This window comes from Myxocyprinus asiaticus, chromosome 10 (genome assembly GCF_019703515.2).
Source record: "Myxocyprinus asiaticus isolate MX2 ecotype Aquarium Trade chromosome 10, UBuf_Myxa_2, whole genome shotgun sequence".
NCBI classification, from domain to species: Eukaryota; Metazoa; Chordata; class Actinopteri; order Cypriniformes; family Catostomidae; genus Myxocyprinus; species Myxocyprinus asiaticus.
In genome coordinates, this window is record NC_059353.1 from 11,205,884 (window position 1) to 11,227,016 (window position 21,133).

The 21,133-nt window shown below is 38.4% G+C and overlaps 2 protein-coding genes across 6 annotated transcripts in view; one reads left to right on the plus strand and one right to left on the minus strand.

The window, feature by feature from the left end:
* Positions 1 to 5,143: 5,143 nt before the first annotated feature.
* On the minus strand, positions 5,144 to 15,880 carry fgf9 (fibroblast growth factor 9). 3 transcript variants are annotated; one of them, XM_051708575.1, is made up of 6 exons: positions 15,346 to 15,880; positions 13,381 to 13,465; positions 12,704 to 13,151; positions 6,600 to 6,734; positions 6,177 to 6,280; positions 5,144 to 5,934 (listed from the first exon to the last, which is right to left on the minus strand). In XM_051708575.1, the coding sequence occupies exons 3-6, from the start codon at positions 12,897 to 12,899 to the stop codon at positions 5,746 to 5,748; spliced, it is 624 nt and encodes a 207-aa protein (XP_051564535.1). In that variant the 5' UTR covers positions 12,900 to 13,151; positions 13,381 to 13,465; positions 15,346 to 15,880; the 3' UTR covers positions 5,144 to 5,745. The 3 variants fall into 3 exon arrangements, with proteins under 3 accessions (XP_051564535.1, XP_051564536.1, XP_051564533.1); XM_051708576.1 differs by lacking the exon at positions 15,346 to 15,880 and having other exon boundaries at positions 6,600 to 6,731; positions 13,381 to 13,475; XM_051708573.1 differs by lacking the exon at positions 15,346 to 15,880 and having other exon boundaries at positions 13,381 to 13,475.
* Positions 15,881 to 17,030: 1,150 nt separating this feature from the next.
* The window catches only part of pdxka (pyridoxal (pyridoxine, vitamin B6) kinase a), a 38,064-nt gene continuing 33,961 nt past the window's right edge, over positions 17,031 to 21,133 (plus strand). For 2 of the 3 annotated variants that reach the window (XM_051708560.1, XM_051708563.1), the window contains exons 1-2: positions 17,031 to 17,328; positions 17,500 to 17,554. In XM_051708560.1, the coding sequence (XP_051564520.1) occupies positions 17,248 to 17,328; positions 17,500 to 17,554 (136 nt within the window). In that variant the 5' untranslated portion in view covers positions 17,031 to 17,247. The remainder of the gene's footprint in view (positions 17,329 to 17,499; positions 17,555 to 21,133) is intronic. The other variant, XM_051708562.1, reaches the window with a different exon arrangement.

Consider the following 21,133-nt stretch of genomic DNA (forward strand, 5'->3'; position numbering starts at 1 on the left):
CAGGGTAAAGAGCTGATCCATTTTTCCACAGCTGGGACAGAATCCGGATTGCTCCTCTTCTAGCCGAGGTTTGACAATTGGCCGGAATATTCTTTCCAGCACCCTGGTGTAGGCTTTACCAAGTCGGCTGAGAAGTGTGATCCCTTAATAATAGGAACACACCCTCTGCTCCCCCTTTTTAAAAATGGGAACCATCATACCCATTTGCCAGACCCCAGACACTGTCCCTGACTTCCACGCAAAGCTGAAAAGGTGTGTCAGCCATGACAACCCAACAACATCCAGGGCCTTCAACATCTCAGGGAGAATCTCGTCCAATCCTGGTGCCTTGTCACTTATGAGATTTTTGATTACCTCAGTGACTTCAGCCAGAGAAATGGGCCAAGTCTCCTCTGAGTCCTTTGTCCCTGCCTCCTCCACAGAGGACATGTTAGTCTGGTTCAGAAGTTTCTCAGAGTGCTCCTTCCATTACCAGACTATATCGGCAGGCGAGGTTAGCAGTTCCCTATCCCGGCTAACTATGGCCTGAACAAAGCCCTGCCTCCCCTTCCTAAGCCGTCTGACAGATTGCCAGAACGTCTTTGAGGCTGACCAAAATTAATTCTCCATGGCCTCCCCAAACTCCTCCCACACCCAAGTTTTTGCTTCTGCAACTACCGCAGCCACAGTCCTTCTGGCCTGCTGGTACCTATTAGCTGAATCAGGAGTCCCACGGGCTGACCAATGCTGAAAGGCCTCCTTCTTCATGCTGACGGCTTCCTTCACTGCTAGTGTCCACCAACAGGTTCTAAGGTTGCCGCCATGACAGGCACCAACAACCTTCAAGCCACAGCTCTAAGCAGCTGCTTCCGTGATGGAGGCTTTAAACAGGGCCGATTCGGACTCCATGTCCTCAGCCCCCCTTGGGATGAGGGAAAATCTCCTTCAGAGGTGGTAGTTAAAGACCTTCTGGACAGAGGACACCTCTCAACCTGGGTGACTCCATAGAAGGAGAGAGTCCAACCCCCATCCAGGGTTTGGTTCCAAAGCCAGAACTGTGCGTTGAAGTGATGCCAAATGTATCTAGTTGGTATCGCTCAACCTCTCACACCAATTCTGTCTCCTTCCCCACCAGTGAGATCACGTTCCATGTACCAAAAGCCAGTTTCCGTTGCCTAGGTCCAGTCCTTACCGGTCTACGCCTTTGTCTGCCACCTGTTGAGCAATGCACTTGTCCCCTATTTTCCTCCTTGCAGGTGGTGAGCCCACAAGGATGTGACCCAATGTTTTTTTTTTCTGGCTGAGCCCAGCTGGGCCCCATGGGTCAAAGCCGGGCCACTAGGTGCTCGCCTGTGAGCTCCTCTCCCAGGCCTTGCTCCAGAAGAGGGCCCCGGTCTCCCAAATCTGGGTGAGGTGACTCTGCTGCTACTTGGCCACATCACTGGGGGGAGGTGGGATCGCTTTTTGTCTGGTCTCTCATCTGGGAGGCCCTACCAGGAGCTAGTGCACCAGACAACAAAGCTCCCAGGGTCACTGGGGCACTCAAACCCCTCTACCACGGTAAGGTGGCGATCCATAGAGGGGAAGTTGCATTATAATTAGTGCAAATTTAAGTGTTGGTATCTAAAATTCATTTCCTGCACATGATTAACTGTTAATTCGACAGGGCAACATTGGCTTAATAAATGGAGTGAGTTTGAGGTGACACTATCTGTTTTACGACTAATGGCAGATGGGGAGTGTGTTCAGGACATATGCTTAAAAATATATATTTTTAAAGTAATTATTTTTTGCTATTCCATTTGATGAGGAGTGGCACAGAAATTACAAACTTAACTTTTATTTTGAATAAATCAGTGGGGTGGAGAAAACTAATGTAATGACAGTTTACAAGATGAGAAGATGCATGCAGGCCCAAAACTGTGTGAGGAAACATTTACTCTAAACACTAAATATAGATAAGAGAAACATAGATAGGAATTTTGATGATGTGACCATAATGTACATTTGTGGTACAGTACCTGTAACGAAGGGCTGGACTTTGGTAACTGACATTGAAAGGCTGGACTGAGCTGAGACATTGTTGGGGACTTCAATTAGAGTATCTTGAGGAGCTGTGTCTTCAAAAGCTGGTTTAATGGGGCTGCTGTCTGGCAGACTGGACTGTCCAAGGGACTGGTTTGAGTGCTGTTGGGGTATCAATAGCAGGAATATCCTCCTCTTTTACAGACACATCCTCTATTATTTTAGGATCAATCTGCTCAGTTGCTCCCTGTGCAGAATTAAGACTCAAGACTGTTCCAGAATGGATCTGTGGTGTACTCCTACAGCACTACCAATTACAATAAAATTTACATCCATCTGTATTTTTATTCAAAGTGACCTATCCTGTACATTAATAAGTTTGTTTGTTTCTTGGGAATTGAACCCAAGGCACTGTTAACACCAAACTCTATACTAGTTGAGCAACAGAAGCCTTTTCCAACTAATTCTCATTGTTAATATTAATATTGAATTCATTCTGCAACAAACATGTGCACATAGCTAAGACGCACATGCTCCAAACGATGAGTATGTAATCTAAACCAGCGGTTCTCAGATGGTGGGTCATGATCCAAAAATGGGTTGCAGGTCTGTTCTGATATGGTCATAGACAGCAGGGGAAAACAATGATAAATGCAAGTAATAAAAAGCAAATGACCATAAAAATTATGCATAGCTAGAATGGCAAAATAAATAGGCTTATCAACTTTTAAAAGGGAGGAGAAAACACTTTCATATCTTTTGTTGTTGATGCCAAATGCCGTACGTCCAGTGGTGTTTTGGTTCGAAATCATCTGTTACTTAGAAGAAACTAGCCAAATTAGGTAGATGCCAACATGGACAAGTTGCATGACATGCTTCACCTTCGAAAACCATGAACAAAACTGCATAAGGTAAAAGAAGGCCCAGACAACATTAAATACGTGTTCACTTACAGCAAGGTTGCCACTGGTTTGTGCTTACCACAGTGTGTTATGTGAGGGCCATTATTGGCTGCATAAGTAGCTCATAGTAATATCAATAAATGTCAATCTTTGATTTTAAGGCCATTTTGTTTATGTTTGTAAGATAACTACAAACATTGGTACTTTGTTGGGTCACCAGGTCATGTAAAATCTGGGCCCTAAAGCAAAAACAGTTGAGAACCACTAACTACATAAACTGATCAACAGAATCGATCAAGGGTGAGATATCATTCTTAATACTATCCTATGACCAATATGATGCTCATAACCTAGCCAAAACACATCAACATGAATTAATTGATATGAGGCTTACCTGTGAATCTGTATGTGTGCTCTCTCCATTGGGTATGGATTCTCCATTTACATCAGCACCAACATCTACACCTGCCGTACACTCAAACTCCTCTAGATTAGCCATGTCTTACTTCATGCACTCATCTTAAAGCACTCAATATACTGTATACAGTTGATTTGTCTGGGGAAAGAGGAAGACTCAAATAATTTTCTCAATCAGATTTTCTTTGTCTTTTTTCCATAAAAATATCTAAACAAATATTATTTTTACTTAAAAAAAAAAAATACTGCTTAAAAAAATTATTTAAAAATTAAGATATAAGGGAATGATGGAGTAGGAAAAACACATCGCAGTACAGCGCAGCATACAGCATGATACTGCACAGAATGTCAGACAGAACACAAGGACACAGACATTCAACAAGTATAATTTACCTAATAGTCCATGTTCTCTGATTAGCTTGAAACTTTGTCATTCCACTGAACTGTTCATTTTTGGTCTCCTTTTCGCTCCTTCTCTCCTTGCCTTCTTAACTCTATCACACACAGACTGACACAGACTGTTCTTGTTATAGAGGGACACCTGAGCAGGGAACTGCCTTTGTGAGAGGGGATCAGGTGGCCGAGCGTCTCCTACAAGCACAGGTTACAGAGGCCCTTGGCCCTGATCAAATGCAGAGGTGGACAGAGGGGCTTCACAAATAGGGGACAATATGAAGGCATAGAAAAGGTTGACAGATTTATTCAGATGAAAATAAAGTATAAGGTTTAACACAAACTTTAAATGTTGGCATGGCAAAGCCTTTGTAAAACCATTTAAGGTTATATGGGATTTCTACAGTTTATGGACAGAGATTTGAAGTTTGAAGGGATGTAAGCCTTTAGGAGGTTGTTAAGGTGTTCTGAGTGGTTGCTAGGCGGTTTCTATGGTGTTCTGGCAAATTGCTAGGTGTTTTTTAGACAGACAGACAGACAGACAGACAGACAGATGATAGATAGATAGATAGATAGATAGATAGATAGGTGAACATAATAAGAGAATACATGAATTAATATATAAGTATAAATAATGCATATTTACGCATGTTATTAAGAGTTTAAGCTTGTCTTTATTGAGAAGCATTAGATGTGTTCTTGGAACTGTTGTCATAGGAGAGCTCTATGGGAGACTAGTCTGCTTGTCTACACCTATTTACCTGTCATGTCTTATTCAGTAAAGAGTGAATTAAGCTCTGAAGATTTTATTGTTCGCTCATTCCACCATTAAGTCATTCAACATGTCTGTCTGGTTCTGTCAGACGGAGGTAGGGTTGTTGTGTTTATAATGAAATTATTTAGCAAATATGATTAGGCCTTGACGTTGACATTGAAGTATAATACATGTTATATACACTTACACAATGGTAAGAAAAAACAGTTTACAGACAAACCTATTTTCTATGTTAACATCAATATTAACAGGTAATTTACAGCTAAATTATAAACACATTTAAAAAAAATTAATTAAAAAAAACAACATTTAATAAATAAATACATTTATTTAAGCTTCCAAACTTCCAATATGCGCACTTATGATGCAAAACTGCTAACAAATATAAATAAATAAATTAAATTTAAATATAAAATGTCACATTCAAGTCATTTATGAATTTAAAAGTTGAAAAGTAATTAAAATATAAACTCAAACAATTTGCCTATTTTAAGATGAACAAACATAACAAAATGTTATCAAATTGAATTGTGTACTTTGTAACAAAATAAATTAATACAACTTTATATATATATATATATATATATATATATATATATATATATATATATATATATATATATATATATATATATATATATATTTTGGGTTAAAGATGACTTAATTCAACTGAATTGAATTTTGTTATAAAATTGAAATGCATAAATCTTAATGTTATTTTTTAGTATAGAGAGGACAAGCTGTAAAAGTAAAAGTTTTGTTATTAAACAAAATAAACACATAGAAAAAAGCATTAAAACAAAAGAAGAATAAATTAATTAATAAATAAGTATGATGCATTCAATTGCTCTTCAGTTTGAACAGCTTTATAAGTCAACATTACTGAGGCAAAATCATGCATAAAGATCTAAAGCTTGGGTACAGCTGATGAGATTGCACTTATGAATGCAGAATTTTGCCATTGAAATCATAAACTTCACTACATACTCTATTGACTATAATAGAGACTATTGACTATAACTCTAATGTTAAGGCAAACTTAAGGCCACATTTTGCACAGTGAACCCAAAATGTTGAAATGGTCCATTCAAGATTCAACTTACAGAAAGCATAATGATAGTTATAATTTCAGAATTTATCTTCAGCATTCTAATACTTATGATCTTGGAATGCCATTTTTACAATATAGATAATTATGATAAAATATGATTACCACTGTGTTAAATAATATGATGTGTAACAGTACATGAGTGTTTAGTGTGTTAGGGGTTGACGAGGTAGGAAATGTGTGCGGGCCTGGTGTCGGGTCAATCTGTTGCCCCTCCTCAGCTGACCTTGCTGTGAAAGAGCCAGGTAAAATCCTGGGTGTGCCAGAGAGGAGTAGGTGTTGTAGTGATTTTCCTCCATCCGCTCTTTAAATAGACACTCGATTGAGAACTGCTTCTGTACAACAAATAAATGTTTGAAATGTTAATATTTATACTTCTGTAAATGTGTCATTATTCTTGGCTGCTTTTGATAATGAAAGGGATTATACCTTTCAAGCTGAAATGACCATTATTTCACATGATCTAAAATGAATGCCTTTTACAAAGGAGTTAAATAGATGATAGTGATTTTGAGAAGTGTGATGCTTTGTCATTGTGTTGAGAAACATGTCATGCATAAAATATGTTTTCTCTTACCATTCCATGTGCAATTCCTTCCTCATCCATGCACAAATACAGCTCACTCTTGACACCACGGATACCCACAACACCAGGCCTCATGGCAAATACTCTCAGTGTGCCTTAAAGTCAAAGAGACAATGAGAAAAACACTACATTGTAAGTGATGCAAAGTTTAACTCATTAGATATATGTACAAAATAAACATTACACATTTTCATAAGGAAATACAAATTTCCTGAATGTTTTCCTGGAAGAGCTTTACTACTTGATGAACCTCTGCTGCAAATACTACTCTGAAAACCACTCTTAATAAATATAGACACAAAGATTAATCTGTTTAGACAAAAAATTTCTAACAATTTAAACTGTGCATATGTCTTATTAATCATAGAGTCCAATCTTTTCCCCTTTTATAAATGAGAGTTAAATAAATCATACTGTACTCAGATGGCTCGTGCACTCCTGACACACTTCCATTCGTCAGAATCTGTAGGTGGAATCCAATCCCAACACGGCAATAGAGGAGCTGATGAGTGATGAGCCCTTGAGATCGATTAGAATATTGTACAGCTGCTGGAAGAATAAAAATCAAGAGCAGAAAATATTGAAATCAGAAAATATGTTTACTAATTAATAAATAACATACAGTCAGCCGGTTATTATCGTAAAATAATTACTGGCTGAATGTATATAATCCCGCTTATAAAATTGGCAAATAAATAAATAAATAAATGGAATATGAATTTGAGTTTAAATGATTTTAGTAAACCACATTTATAGCATAATACCCTTGTAATTACCAGTCTGTATCCTAAAAAAAGTCCTATTAAACCACCCCCCCCCCCCCCACACACACACACAGCCATCATCATTGTTTTGCTATCAGTGAAAAGTTCTCAGCATGTGTCACAGATTTGTCCTTGTGTTTTGGATTACAGCCAGACAGGACCTGATGCATACGGAAGCTCTAATCCTGTGCATGAACATCACAGACTGTAGGTGTGCTGACTATCTTCCTGCTGCTACCACAGTAAAACATTATATAGGTCAGTGAATCACCATGATTTCATCTTAAATGTTGTTTTAACTGAATGTCAGGCATATTTACATTTACATTTATTCATTTGGCAGATGCTTTTATCCAAAGCATTTAAGTGAACAAACTTTACAAAAGCTGTCTCTTTAACCTAGTACATTCATTCTGCTTGTAAAAACACATACAGACAATCTTGTTATCTATATAGACATGTTTATGGGTCAGCAGTGAACAGTACTCCTCTGTAGACTTCAACTGTCATTTGTTTAAATAACAAGTGTCAAATCACATGTCATGTACACAGCTCCGTGTTGAACAAAGGTTATTATTATTATAAAAGGTGTCAAAAACGGGTAACACTTTATAATAACAGTACATGAATAATCATGAATTAATACCTGAATTGATAGTTACTTCCGCATAAATTAATAATGAGTTAAAGAATGGACTAATCAGGAACTAATGAAGAGCTAACATTAACTGCAACATGAGTCCTATGAATTCATGCATTCATAATGGTCACCTTAATTACATGTTAGTCCATGTTTGCTAGTTAATGCATTAATTAACATTAGGGAATAAACTAAATCAAACAGCCTTTATTAGAAAGAATGTGAAATACTTTAACCTTGAATTAAACATGCATATTTAATGTTGTCATAATTTGAATATTTTATAAATGTAGCTGTCTGCAGTTTCGCCACAAATGTTTTTGAATGATGCTGTATAATTCTGCAATTTTTTTTAAATGGACATACAAATAAACACAAATATTAATGATCACAAATAATTTGATCTCAACCGATATTACGTTATTCTCCTTCCCTTTCATTTCATACTCACCCTTTCACTCAATTAACTCGTCATCCAGATCATAGGAAGGTTGTCTTTATGTTGCTGGATCAGTATTTGTTTTTTGTTAGATATATTTCTCAATATTTTTCATGGTTACTTTGTGAGTTTAATCAGAACTCAAAATCTAAATTTAAAATGATGATAATGATTGGATCATCATCATCATCATCAACATCATTGTTAATAATAGTAATAGTAATTTGTTTTGTTAATTTTCCCATACATTTTTTAAACATTCATTTATTGTGTGAACTTCATCCATTTCAAGTGCAGATAGTTTGCTACATTTCTGCCCTGAACTACAGTATGTAGAGTGTTTGTTTCTGATGGGGCACTTATAAGCGGCACACTCCAGGTGTTGGCTTGCCACTATTTCCTATGGTAATGCTGACATTTTTATTATTGGCAGTTTTGTTGGACTGAATTAAGGATTGAAGTCAGAGTGTTCATAATATCCGTTTGGACAATGTTTTGTGCAGTATTTTAATATTTTTTTTATTTTAACTTATTACAGTAAGTGCTAACATTTACATTTTTAGCATTTCCGATTTTACATCAGTAGAGATATAGAGAGACAAAACACACATTATAAGTCATTTAAAAGTGTCTTTTATGTCTTAACAGGTATGTTTGGTATTTCTTTTGAGTCTGTATTTGTTTTAAAAGAGATTTCATTAATTTAAAGCATCTTGGTGGAAGATTGACACTTGTCTTTCAGAATTGTTTTTTTTCTTCTCATTAAAGTTATTTATGTTTTTTTATGTCATATATGCTGGTGGCTTTGTATTTTCAAATAGGCAAATCTTTTAAAATATCATTTATTTCACTGGTGCAAAAGGTTAAGAAACAATGCATGTGCATTAAATTACTTGTTAATGCAACATCATGTCTTTACTTGGTGGGGCACATCATTATAAACTTACTATCAACAACACATGTACTACACCAGTATTTATCCCAGTTAAATCACATATTGTTTAGCATCATTTGGTTTGACATGAGGTAAAAGCTGAGATGCGAACATGGCCTGTGTATGGACGACGAGTGAACTAAGTGGTAGGACCCACAGTTGTATGGTGATTATGAAGGGAAAGAATGGAGAATCACACAGAACAGGTTGAGATCAATTATTATTATTATTAAGAATAATTATTGGTGGCAATTATTAAAGGAAAAGTTCACCTAAAATTGAAAATTCTCTCATCATTTATGCACTCTCATGCCATTCCAGAAGTGTATAACTCTCTTTTCTTCTGCAGAACACAAACAAAGATTTTTAGAAGAATATCTCAGCTCTGTAGGTCCAAAAAATGCTGAATGGTGACCAAAACGTTGAAGCTCCAAAATGCACATAAATGCAGCATAAATGTAATCCATATGACTTCAGTTGTTTAATCCATGTCTTCTGAAGTTGTCCAATTGGTTTTCGGTGAGATAAGACCAAAATAAAACTCCTTTTTCACAAAAAGATTTCGTGAAAAAGATTTTTCCTTGGTCATCATGATTTCAAACTCGATTACACTCCCTTGCACCATCTAGCACTCTGTGCATGCGTTAAGCACTAGGAAGTGTAATCGAGCTTAAAATCATGATTGTGCCTAGAGACTGCAATGACAAGATGTTCAGTGAAAAATTATTTACATTTTGGTTTATTCTCACCCAAAACTGATTGCATAACTTCAGAAGACATGGATTAAAACACTGGAGTTGTACAGATTAGTTTTGTGCTGCTTTATGTTCTTTTTGGAACTTCAAAACTTTGGTCCACCTTCACTTGCATTGTATGAGCCTAGAAAGCTGAGATATTCTTCTGAAAATCTTCATTTGTGTTTTGCAGATGAAACAAAGTCATAAACATCTAGAATGGCATGAGGGTGAGTAAATGATGGGAGAACTATTACTTTAATGTGTTCAATATTTGATAAGGGTGATCCATGTAAATTATGCAGAATAATCCTGCGTCATCCAGTGATGTTTGTGGCGAAACTGAAGATATCAAAAGTTATTAAATGTTTTTAAATTATGATCCGATTAAATTATTCACATTTAATTCAAGGTTGAAGTACTTTACATTCTTTCTTATAAAGCCTGTTTGATTTAGTTTATTCCCTAATGTTAATTAATATATTAACTATCAAACATGTACTAACATGTAATTAAGGTGACCATTATTAATGCATGAATTCATATGACTCATGTTGCAGTTAATGTTAGCTCTTCATTAGTTCCTGATTAGTCTATTCCTTAAATCATTATTAATTTATGCCGAAGTAACTATTAATTCAGGTATTAATTCATGATTATTCATGTACTGTTATTATAAAGTGTTACCAAGAATGTTTCTGTACAACAAAAACAACAATCTGCTATGGCCGTGCACAGTTATATGGTGAATATATTTTCGGTCTAATATTATTTTCCGTATCTCAACTTTATATGAATTCGGCTAGAGGTAAGCCATTTGTAGGTTGATTTCCAGACTGATCACACTTGTTATGTCTGAATATGCATACTTCACTACTATATACAGTGTAGTATGCCAAAAACAGTATGCCAATGGAGTGTGTCTAAATCCTCAGTATTAGAAGACATTATATTTAAAAATCTGAATTTAAAAGAACGGCAGAGAAATGCAAGTCGGCCGGTCTTTTCAACCGTAAGAGCTATTTCTACCAAGAAAGTAATTTTTGTGCTTAAATTACAATTTTGATTTCAGACAAAAGGACTGTTAATTCAGCAACAGTAGGTTGAAAGTTTTGCTGCTGAAATCAGTCTGTGCTTACTGAAGTTCGAATCACTGCCCCCAGTGGCCGAAGCTGGAAGTGCTGTTAAATGTACGGGCACATGTGATCTCAATGAGGAAGGCATATTTTATTAACTCAAACCCCAAACCTAAACCTAACTGTCAGTGAAGTAAAAATGTAATTTTAGAGTGGAAATGCAACCTTCAGATCATACTCACCATTGTTTGTGTTAGTGGTGCACCGATCAGGAAATTTGAGGCAGATATCAATCACTAATATTTTAACACTGTAACTGGCCATCACCGATCCAATCACTGATATATCTTTTTAATGTGTACTTTGCCACACTTTTGCAAGTTATAAGGTGCAGTTATACTGTATGTTAATCCCCCACACTATATTTACATTAATTGTGAAATGCTAACATTTATTTCAATTGAAAACTGGTATGAATAGTTCTGTTGTCGCTGTCAATGATCATTGTGACATACTGGCAACCAGTAAAAACCATTAGAGCATCACACACAGCAGAGATACGTTTAAAAATAAGAGAGAAACACTCAGTGAGCACTTTATTAGGAGCACCTGTACACCTACTTATTCATGTGATTATCTAATCAGCCAATCATGTGGCAGCAGTGCAATGCATAAAATCATGCAGATATGGGTCAGGAGCTTCAATTAATGTTCACATCAACCATCAGAATGGGGAAAAAATTTTATCTCAGTGATTTCGACCGTGGCATGATTGTTGGTGCCAGACGGGCTGGTTCAAGTATTTCTGTAACTACTGATCTTCTGGGATTTTCACACAAAACAATCAACGAAGAATAGCCAGACTGGTTTGAGCTGACAGAAAGGCTATGGTAACTCAGATAACTGCTCTGTACAATTGTAGTGAGCAGAATAGCATCTCAGAATGTACAACATGTCAAACCTTGAAGCGGATGGGCTACAACAGAAGAAGACCACGTCTGGCATTTTATTAGGACCAAAGTGTTCCTAATAAAGTGCTCCGTGAGTGTATATCTCCTACAGGCTCCAAAACTGCTCCAGTGTGAAATCATTTGTATCTATGATATGTCTTTGGTGTTTTGTTGTAACACAAATCACTAATTATTATGCAATGTCTGAAGATGCAGTGCCATTATTGAAGGTTAAACTGTTAAATGCTGTCATATGTGGTATTGCAAAAAAACATATATATATATATATATATATATTATTATTATTATAATTATTTAAACCGGGGTTCTCACAAAATAGTGCTGGGTTGAGTGTCTGATGAGAGACTGTGTGCACGCATGATTGACACTGAAAGCATGCATGTTGGAGTAAATGAAACAGAGAGCATGCATAATCGCATAATGCAATATTTGATCACAGATTTATGACGAAGGTTGACCGATAGGGATCAATCGATGCATCCCTAGTTTATGTGAACGCGATTACTTCCTGGTTCCCATGGGACCAGAAACCGTGTCTCTGATTTGACAGCTATCATGCAAAAATGTAAGATGGAGGACTGCACTTAGTCAGTAATTTGGCTAAATGGGGTTGATTTCAGGGTACATTTCGGAAGCAACATGTCAATTTGCTGTGTAATCATTTTGCGATTTTACCTAAAAGTATAACTGTGGTGCAATCAAAACATTCCTATTTTTGTTTGAGCAGCCTGTTGAGGCAGGGCTATCTGTTTGTACAACCAATGGAAGACAGGGGAGTTTTCTGGAATTAGTTTGAAAACAGTTTGTTGACAGCAACAGCGCAGAAATTACACATTTCAGCTTACATGAATATAAAATAAAAATGCCTAATTTTTCATTTTATTTTGTACCTCCAATATATTCTTTAGGATGAAAATTCACTTTAATAATAAAGGTGTTACGACAGAGATTTGATCTTACCTTTCTCTTTCATCTTTGCTTTCCTCATTGAGATCTGCCACATGAGTCTCAAGCGACTTGCCTGATCACCTGATGATTCAGTTTCTTCATCTGTGCAGTAACACTTTACACAAAGTGACAGTATAACTGATAAACATAAAAGCGTCCAATGGAAGTTCATGGGAAAGGCAACAGGTCCATAAATACAATTATACATGCTGTCAGCTTTTTACCACAATGGCCTGCGCTACACTGAGGCCCTCAGCATGTTTCCTTCCTGAAACACCAGTGCTGTGGTTGATATAAACTGTAGAGCCTCTTGTGATGTGAACCTAGCTGAACAAAGTGTCCTCTGCTAAGTGTAAACAGAGTTCACTTCGCAGGGTCAGTCTGCCTCTCTTTTTTTCTCGTATCTCCATCATTTGTGCATATATCTTCCCAGCTCTGATACCCCCACCATATGAACATTCTGAACAGATGTACAAATTGAAAAGAACAAGTGAGTCCATGCAGATACACTTTTTATGTCTGTGTACATAACTGTCAGTATGTCAGTATTATAATCAAAGTTTTATCTCATTCCTGATGCATACACATCTCACGTTGCAAGTATGAAGTGATGTTGGAGACATGAAAACTGTACAGCTTAAGGCAGTGGTTCAAAGGTGAAGTGAAGTTGCAGTAAACTAGTCACCAACCTTAAACTGAGAGGTAGCAGGTGAGCTTGCATTCCTCGCTCTCGCTTAAATTCCAAGGGTGATCAGGCTTTTTCAGTAGCTGCCCCTAAATTGTGGAAAAGTCTTATGTTCAGTCTAATCCTATGCTTGTGATTTTTAAATACATCTTAAAGGCTAACTTTAATTATTTAGCTTTTGAGGTTGTTTGAGGTGTATAGTGGTTTTTAAGTTGTTGTATGTCTTTGTTTTTTTATTATTTCTATTATTCTTTTCATTATCTATCAATTTTTTTCTGTTTTAATCTGTATTATCATTGCTATTTTTTTACTATTCAGGCTTAATTATTATACTTAATATTTTCCTATTTTTTTTTTTTTTTTTGTCTTTCATACAATTGTGCATTACTTTGGCTCAAAATCTGTCGTTTTTTAAAATGTGCTCTAAAAACTTCAAAACCAGTATGACTTTCTTCCTTCCATGGAACAAAAAATGTGTCATTTTTGTATAAATTTGTTATTAGTTATATTAGTTATAATAACTAAATAATCAGTTATTTATTGGTATTAATTTTTAATTAGTTATTAGTATATTAATACTTTAAATTAGTAATTTATAGCAGAATGTCCATGTTGCTCTTTTTTATACAATGAAAGTGAATGATGACCACAGTCTCAGCTCATATCTCTACCTGCCTCTCGGAGATCTCGGCCTAGATAAAGGATTGCCACCTTCAGCTCAACCTTGCCAAGACAGAATTCCTCGGGATTCCAGCCAACCCGTCTGTTGACCACAACCTCACCATTCATCTTGGTTCAACTATACTAATGAAAGCCAGCACAGCCACGAACCTGGGAGTAGTGTTTGAAGACCAGCTAAACTTTACCGCCCACACCTAATCAACTGCCCGATCTTGCAGGTTTGCGCTTTATAACAGGAAAATCAGACCATTCTTGTCTGAATATGCTGCACAGCGCCTGTTCCAAGCACTTGTTATCTCAAGACTGGACTACTGTAATGCTCTTTTGGCCAGCCTGCAGATGGTCCAGAATGCAGCAGTCCCTCTGGTCTTCAATCAGCCAAAGAGGGCTCACGCCACCCCACTCTTGATTTCACTCCACTGGCTACCTGTAGCTCCCCGCATCAAATTACTTCAGTTCTTACTCCTCCAGGTCTATGTACCAATTCGCTCTCTGTGGTCAATGAACGAGCGACATCTGGTGGTCCTGTCACAAAGAAGCCATTGACTGATCATTCACCCCTCTGTGGTAGAATGAGCTTCCAACATCCACACGATCTTCTATACGATCTTGACACTCAAGAACCAGCTGTTCCGAGAGCACTTAACCAATCCACACTAAATGCACTTACTATTTAACAATTGTCTGTCTCTTTCTTTGGAGCAAGCATCTTTAGTACTCCAGCCACATGAGAACTATACAAAAGATATTGTTGACTTTTGTATGACAAAATGCTTATGTTCTTCATTTGTAAGTCGCTTTGGATAAAAGCTTCTGCTAAATGACTCAAAGTAAATGTAAAATGACCATAGAGGTCATACAAGAGTTTCAGTAAATAACTTAAATTTCAGTCTGTTTGTCACACAAAGCTAAAGAAGACTTTGAATAAAGCGCATTAGTCATGTGGTCTTTTCCTCAACTAATTTTATGGAACAGAGCAGCGTGAGTCAGTTGTGGACTGGCCATTGGGAGAACCGGGACTTTTCCGGTGGGCCGACCGCGAAAAGGGGCCGCACGGGCCGCTGCGTTATGCAGAACGCACCACAAAACGGCACCGCGATATGCGGAAAAGAACCCTCCCCCCCACTCCATGAGTGTTCGTATTGTTTGAAAATAACAATATTACACTACATGTCTTTAAAAGCATGATTCTGATTACTTTGATGTCTTTATCCAATGGATTGTGTGATTATACAATAAGACAGGAATAAATTATATAAAAGAGTTTGATTATAAATGGAATAGTTACTTTGTTTATGAATTTGAGGCCGCAGATAGCACTGGATGACGTATGAACTCTTTGTTCTCTGAAAGCACAAAATGTCTTCAAATCATTTAGAAGAGAATGATATGCCTCATATCTCAGGTTCTGTCAACATTAGCCTTGACCCTTAAGTTTCAGCATAGAAGGCAGAAACAGTGGAATTTAAAATTTTTATATTTTACCCCTCCAGAGTTCAAATTTACAAGTTATAGTGCAAATGATTATTAGCTATTGCATGTATATGGCTGGCTGGCCACTGTAAAATTCCTACTTTGAGTGATTTGATATAACACATGCCCCTTAAATACAGCAAACAATGAAACTGTATAATTATTCATTTATAGAGTGAAGTTTGAGGATTAAGGTGTCCTGTCATTAATAGTACTTCTTTTTTTATTATTGGAAATAATCTATAGCCTCAGGCCAGATTTATTAAGTAATATATTTTCTGTAAAAGTTATGTTGCTGTTTTATTATGTTTATGTTACTATAACACCACTGACACAACGGTCAATATGATTAAACAGTTTATGTTAAGAGTTATTTTTTTTTTAAATAAATAAAAAATCTTTTAATTTGTTTATTGAAACTTCTTAACACATGTTGGATGAAAAAAATTAAATGTTTTTACTAAGTAATGTATTTACTGAAAAAAAAAATTATGTTGCTGTATGTTTTTATGTAACACACCACTGATATTATAAATACTGACAATAAATTTGCTGTTGTTAATAATTATTTTAATTAACTGTCAAAAAAAAAAAAAAACATTCTCCCCTTTTCTCCCCAATTTGGAATGCTCAAGTCCTTGTGCTGGCGTAGTGACTCGCCTCAATCCAGGTGGCAGAGGACGAATCTAAGTTGCCTCTGCGTCTGAGACGTCAATCTGCACATTTTAGTGGCTTGTTGAGTGTGTTACCGCGGAGACATAGTGCGTGTGGAGGCTTCACGTTATTCTCCATGTCATCCACCACAACTCACCATGCGCCTCACCGAGAGCGAACCACATTATAGCAACTACGAGGAGGTTAATCCAACGTGACTCTACCCTCCCTAGCAACTGGGCCAATTGGTTACTTAGGAAGCCTGATTGGAGTCAAACTCGCAACTCCAGGTGTGGTAGTCAGCGTCTTTACTTGCTGAGCTACCCAGGCCCCCTGCCAACACATTTTGTTAAAATAATTGTGTTAAGAATTATCTTTTTCATCACTAAAAATATTTTAACATGCTTACTGAAAATAATAATTAAAAACACCAACCTATGTTGGATACATGGAATAATGTCATGCTCTTTAAAACATCTACAAATATATATATGATTGATATGATTGTTGATATGATAGAAATGTATTCCACTGTTACTGTAAGAACATGTGTATTGTGAGAACTAAAACATTTACTCATATTATTTTCAAGCGAGTGACAATCCTAGAAAGACCTTTAAGTATTACAACACACTTCCCTAAAAACTACTTACAACTTTTACGTTTTAAATACATGATTTAGCGTATATTTTGTCCAATACAATCGCTAAGATCCGTGGATAGTATCTAGCACACGCATTCAGAAACTTATTCAAGTAAACGCAGTGCTTTATTTATACACAAACTTCTTGACGTAACGCGATTGGTCAGTTCTTGTCAACATGCTGAAATCCCCTAGGTGTCCGCTTCAAATGCCTGAAGAAAACTCCAGTCGCGCCCCTCCAGCTCAGAAGGGTTCAGTGTCCATTTCTGAAGTGTGTTTTTATTTTACATGTTGCTCGCTCTCTCGTCTTTTGGGCTCTTGTGAAACCGGGTCTAATGAGAACTTAAAAAGGCTGCTTGTGTTTTGCTTTGAGCGAGAGTCATATGCTGTGTGCTGTCAGTGCTGTCAGTGCTGTCAGACATGGACCGCAGAGTTCTTTCCATTCAGAGTCATGTTGTTAGGGGATATGTGGGAAACAAATCGGCGTCGTTTCCTCTGCAGGTAAAGGACAGATACGCTTTTGCAGTGCGTTAGATAACTGCAGCAGATAATGTAATTGCGATATGCAAAGCAGATCCGGCTGTTTTACAGGGACACCTAAGTCTTCAACCCTTAGAAGTAGATTATGTAGTATGTATGTAATGTTGACATAACCTGTCACTGCTCTTATAGGTGCTTGGATTTGAAGTGGACTCCATAAACTCTGTGCAGTTCTCCAATCACACAGGTATATCCCCACATAACAGCTCTTTATTTATTTATTTATTTAGTTTTTGGTATATCTACAGATTCTACACCAAAGTTGTTCAGGTGTTCTCATTGTGATTGATTAGGCATATACAAACTAACTATTTTCATTCTGAATTAATTTCTGAACAACCTTGGTAAAACATGATGGTGTCATGTTAATGTTTAGAGGAGAGAGCAAGAAAATGTTATATAGTTTATCTGGGTGAGTTTACCTCCATATTGTTTAACCCCCTTGATGTGTGAAATTTGTTATCATATACTTGTCTCACTGGTCAAAGTTCAGCTTTTTTTGTGTTTAGCAGCATGTGCCCAGAGACACAAGACAATTAGTTTTCATTTCCATGAAGGCACGCTGTGAGCTCAGTATGAAATATTTTCCCCAAGTTACGTTACTTTTTACACATATTGAAATCCTCTATTTTAACCTTGTTAAAAGGTTAAATTAGGACTCAAGATGGTGCCGAGTATGGCTGCTGTGTTGCGAGCTTCGACACAACATGGTAGTGTTTTGTTTGTTTTGTTCACAATTCTTATGTTTTTTGTCTTGGATGTTGTCTGCCTTATTGTCTACGAGAGACAAACACTTTTGGACATTGGTTCAGCAATTACACACCATAAACTGGACTTCAAATTCCTCAATGCCGACCCGCTGTTTACAAACACGCAAGCGGAGCCCTTTGTCTGGGCAGTCCGGACACGGAAACACAGGAGGAAAAGGGGAAACAGAGCCGGCGTTCTCATCAAAGTAAGATGCCGCGCAAATCGATCCCTGCTACCCAGTATTCTACTGGCAAATGTTCAGTCTCTGGATAACAAGCTCTGCGAGCTGAAAGCGCTGATCTCTTTCCAACGAGAGACGAGGGACTGCTGCATTATCTGCCTAACAGAAACTTGGATGTCTGCGGAGATTCCAGACTCAGCCATTGAACCCGCGGGGTTCTCCATGCTCCGAGCAGACAGAGCGAAAGACCTCTCAGGTAAAAGAAGAGGTGGTGGTGTATGTTTTATGATCAACAAATCCTGGTGTGATCAGAGGAACGTACATTCTATCAAGTCTTTCTGCTCTCCTGATCTGGAATTTCTTATGCTTCTGTGTCGACCATTCTGGCTACCGAGGGAATTCACAGCAGTCATTATCACAGCTGTGTACATCCCCCCACAAGCCGACACAGACCGGGCACTCAAGGAACTGTATGGGAGTATAAGTGAGCAGGAAACCGCGCACCCTGAGGCTGCGTTCATTGTGACCGGGGACTTTAATAAAGCCAATTTCAAATCAGTCGCACCAAAATACCACCAGCACATTAGTTTCAACACACGAGGGGACGGGGTTTTGGACCATTGCTACTCTCCCTTCCGGGATGGCTACAAATCCCTCCCCCACCCACCATTTGGCAAACCACTCTTCCATTCTGCTTCTGCCCGCTTACAGGCAGAAACTGAAACAGGAAGCACCCACCCTCAGAACGATCCAGTGCTGGTCGGACCAATCAGACTCTACGCTACAGGACTGTTTTGATCACACGGACTGGGAGATGTTCCGGTTCGCCTCTGATGACGACATCGAGCTTTACGCTGATAGCGTAATGTGTTTCATCAAAAAGTGCGTGGAGGACATCGTTCCGACCAGAACAACACGGATCTATCCGAACCAGAAGCCGTGGATAAATAGCGATGTTCGCACGGCACTTAATGTGCGGACCTCTGCTTTCAATTCCGGGAACGCGGAAGAGCATAAACAAGCCAGTTATGCCCTCCGAAAAATGGGCAAATCAGAACAAGATTGAAGGACAATTTAACACCACCAACTCTAGAAGCATGTGGCAGGGAATTAACATCATCACGGACTTTAAAGGGAATAAAAACTCTGCCATGAACACCGCTGCCTCTCTCCCGAATGAGCCAAATACTTTTTATGCTCGTTTTGAGGGAAATAACACCGCCCTCGTGGAGAGAGCTCTTGCAGCCGAAGATACAGAGGTTAGTTCACTCTCCGTCTCTGTAGCGGATGTAACCCGATCCTTCCGACGGGTGAATATCCGCAAAGCCGAACCAGCTGGCTGGTGTTTTTACAGACATTTTCAACCTTTCCCTCTCTTTGTCTGTAGTCCCCACATGCTTTAAAACATCCACCATTGTGCCTGTTCCAAAGCAATCAAAAATAACTTGCTTAAATGACTGGCGTCCTGTTGCTCTGACCCCCATCATCAGCAAATGCTTTGAGAGACTAATCAGAGATTACATCTGCTCTGTGCTGCCTCTCTCTCTAGACCCACTGCAGTTTGCTTACCGCAACAACCGCTCCACTGATGATGCCATTGCATCTACAATACACACTGCTCTCTCCCACCTGGAAAAAAAGAACACTTATGTGAGAATGCTGTTTGTAGACTACAGCTCAGCATTCAACACCATAGTGCCCTCCAAGCTAGATGAGAAACTCCGGGCTCTGGGCTTAAACAGCTCGCTGTGCAGCTGGATCCTGGACTTCCTGTCAAGCAGACGCCAGGTGGTTAGAATAGGCAGCAACATCTCCTCATCACTGACCCTCAACACTGGAGCCCCACAGGGCTGTGTTCTCAGCCCACTCTTGTATTCCTTGTACACACATGACTGTGTGGCAACACATAGCTCCAATGCCATCATTAAGTTTGCTGATGACACGACGGTGGTAGGTCTGATCACTGACAATGATGAAACAGCCTACAGAGAGGAGGTGCACACTCTGACACACTGGTGTCAGGAGCACAACCTCTCCCTCAACGTCAGTAGGACAAAGGAGCTTGTGGTTTACTTCAGAAGAAAAGACAGAGAACACAGTCCCATCACCATCAATGGAGCACCAGTGGAGAGAGTCAGCAGCTTCAAGTTCCTGGGTGTCGACATCATTGAGGAACTCACGTGGTCCATCCACACTGAAGTCATTGTGAAGAAGGCTCATCAGCGCCTCTTCTTCCTGAGATGGCTGAGGAAGTTTGGAATGAACCGCCACATCCTCACACGGTTCTACACCTGCACTGTAGAGAGCATCCTGACTGGCTGCATCTCCGCCTGGTACAGCAATAGCACAGCCCACAACCGCAAAGCACTGCAAAGGGTGGTGCGAACTTCCAGACACATCATCGGAGGTGAGCTTCCCTCCCTCCAGGACATATACCAGGCGGTGTATGAAAAAAGCTCGGAGGATCATCAGAGACTCCAGCCACCCGAGCCATGGGCTGCTCTCACTGCTACCATCAAGCAGGCAGTATCGCAGCATCAGGACCCGCACCAGCCGACTCCATGATAGCTTCTTCCCCCAAGCAATCAGACTTTTGAACTCTTGATCTCCCACGATCAAAATACATCAGCACTGCACTTTATTACTCTTATATCTCACACCGGACTGTCATAAATTATATTATTATTATATTATATTCTCTCTTAACAACTTTCAACCGACAGCCTGAATGTCAATACAGTACAATACAACCTACTGTACATTCTATATATACTTTTTTTTTAATTGAATAATGTGTATCTATATTGTGTGTATTGTATACTGTACAGTGTATGT

Coding starts and splice junctions, on each gene's coding strand:
- fgf9 (XM_051708575.1), bottom strand. CDS start 12,899: ATGTATAATTGTATTTATGGACCTGTTGCCTTTCCCATGAACTTCCAT. Junction 6,281..6,599: donor GCACGAGCCATCTGAGTACA/GTATGATTTATT, acceptor TTTGACTTTAAG/GCACACTGAGAGTATTTGCC. Junction 5,935..6,176: donor AAGGAATTGCACATGGAATG/GTAAGAGAAAAC, acceptor TTTGTTGTACAG/AAGCAGTTCTCAATCGAGTG.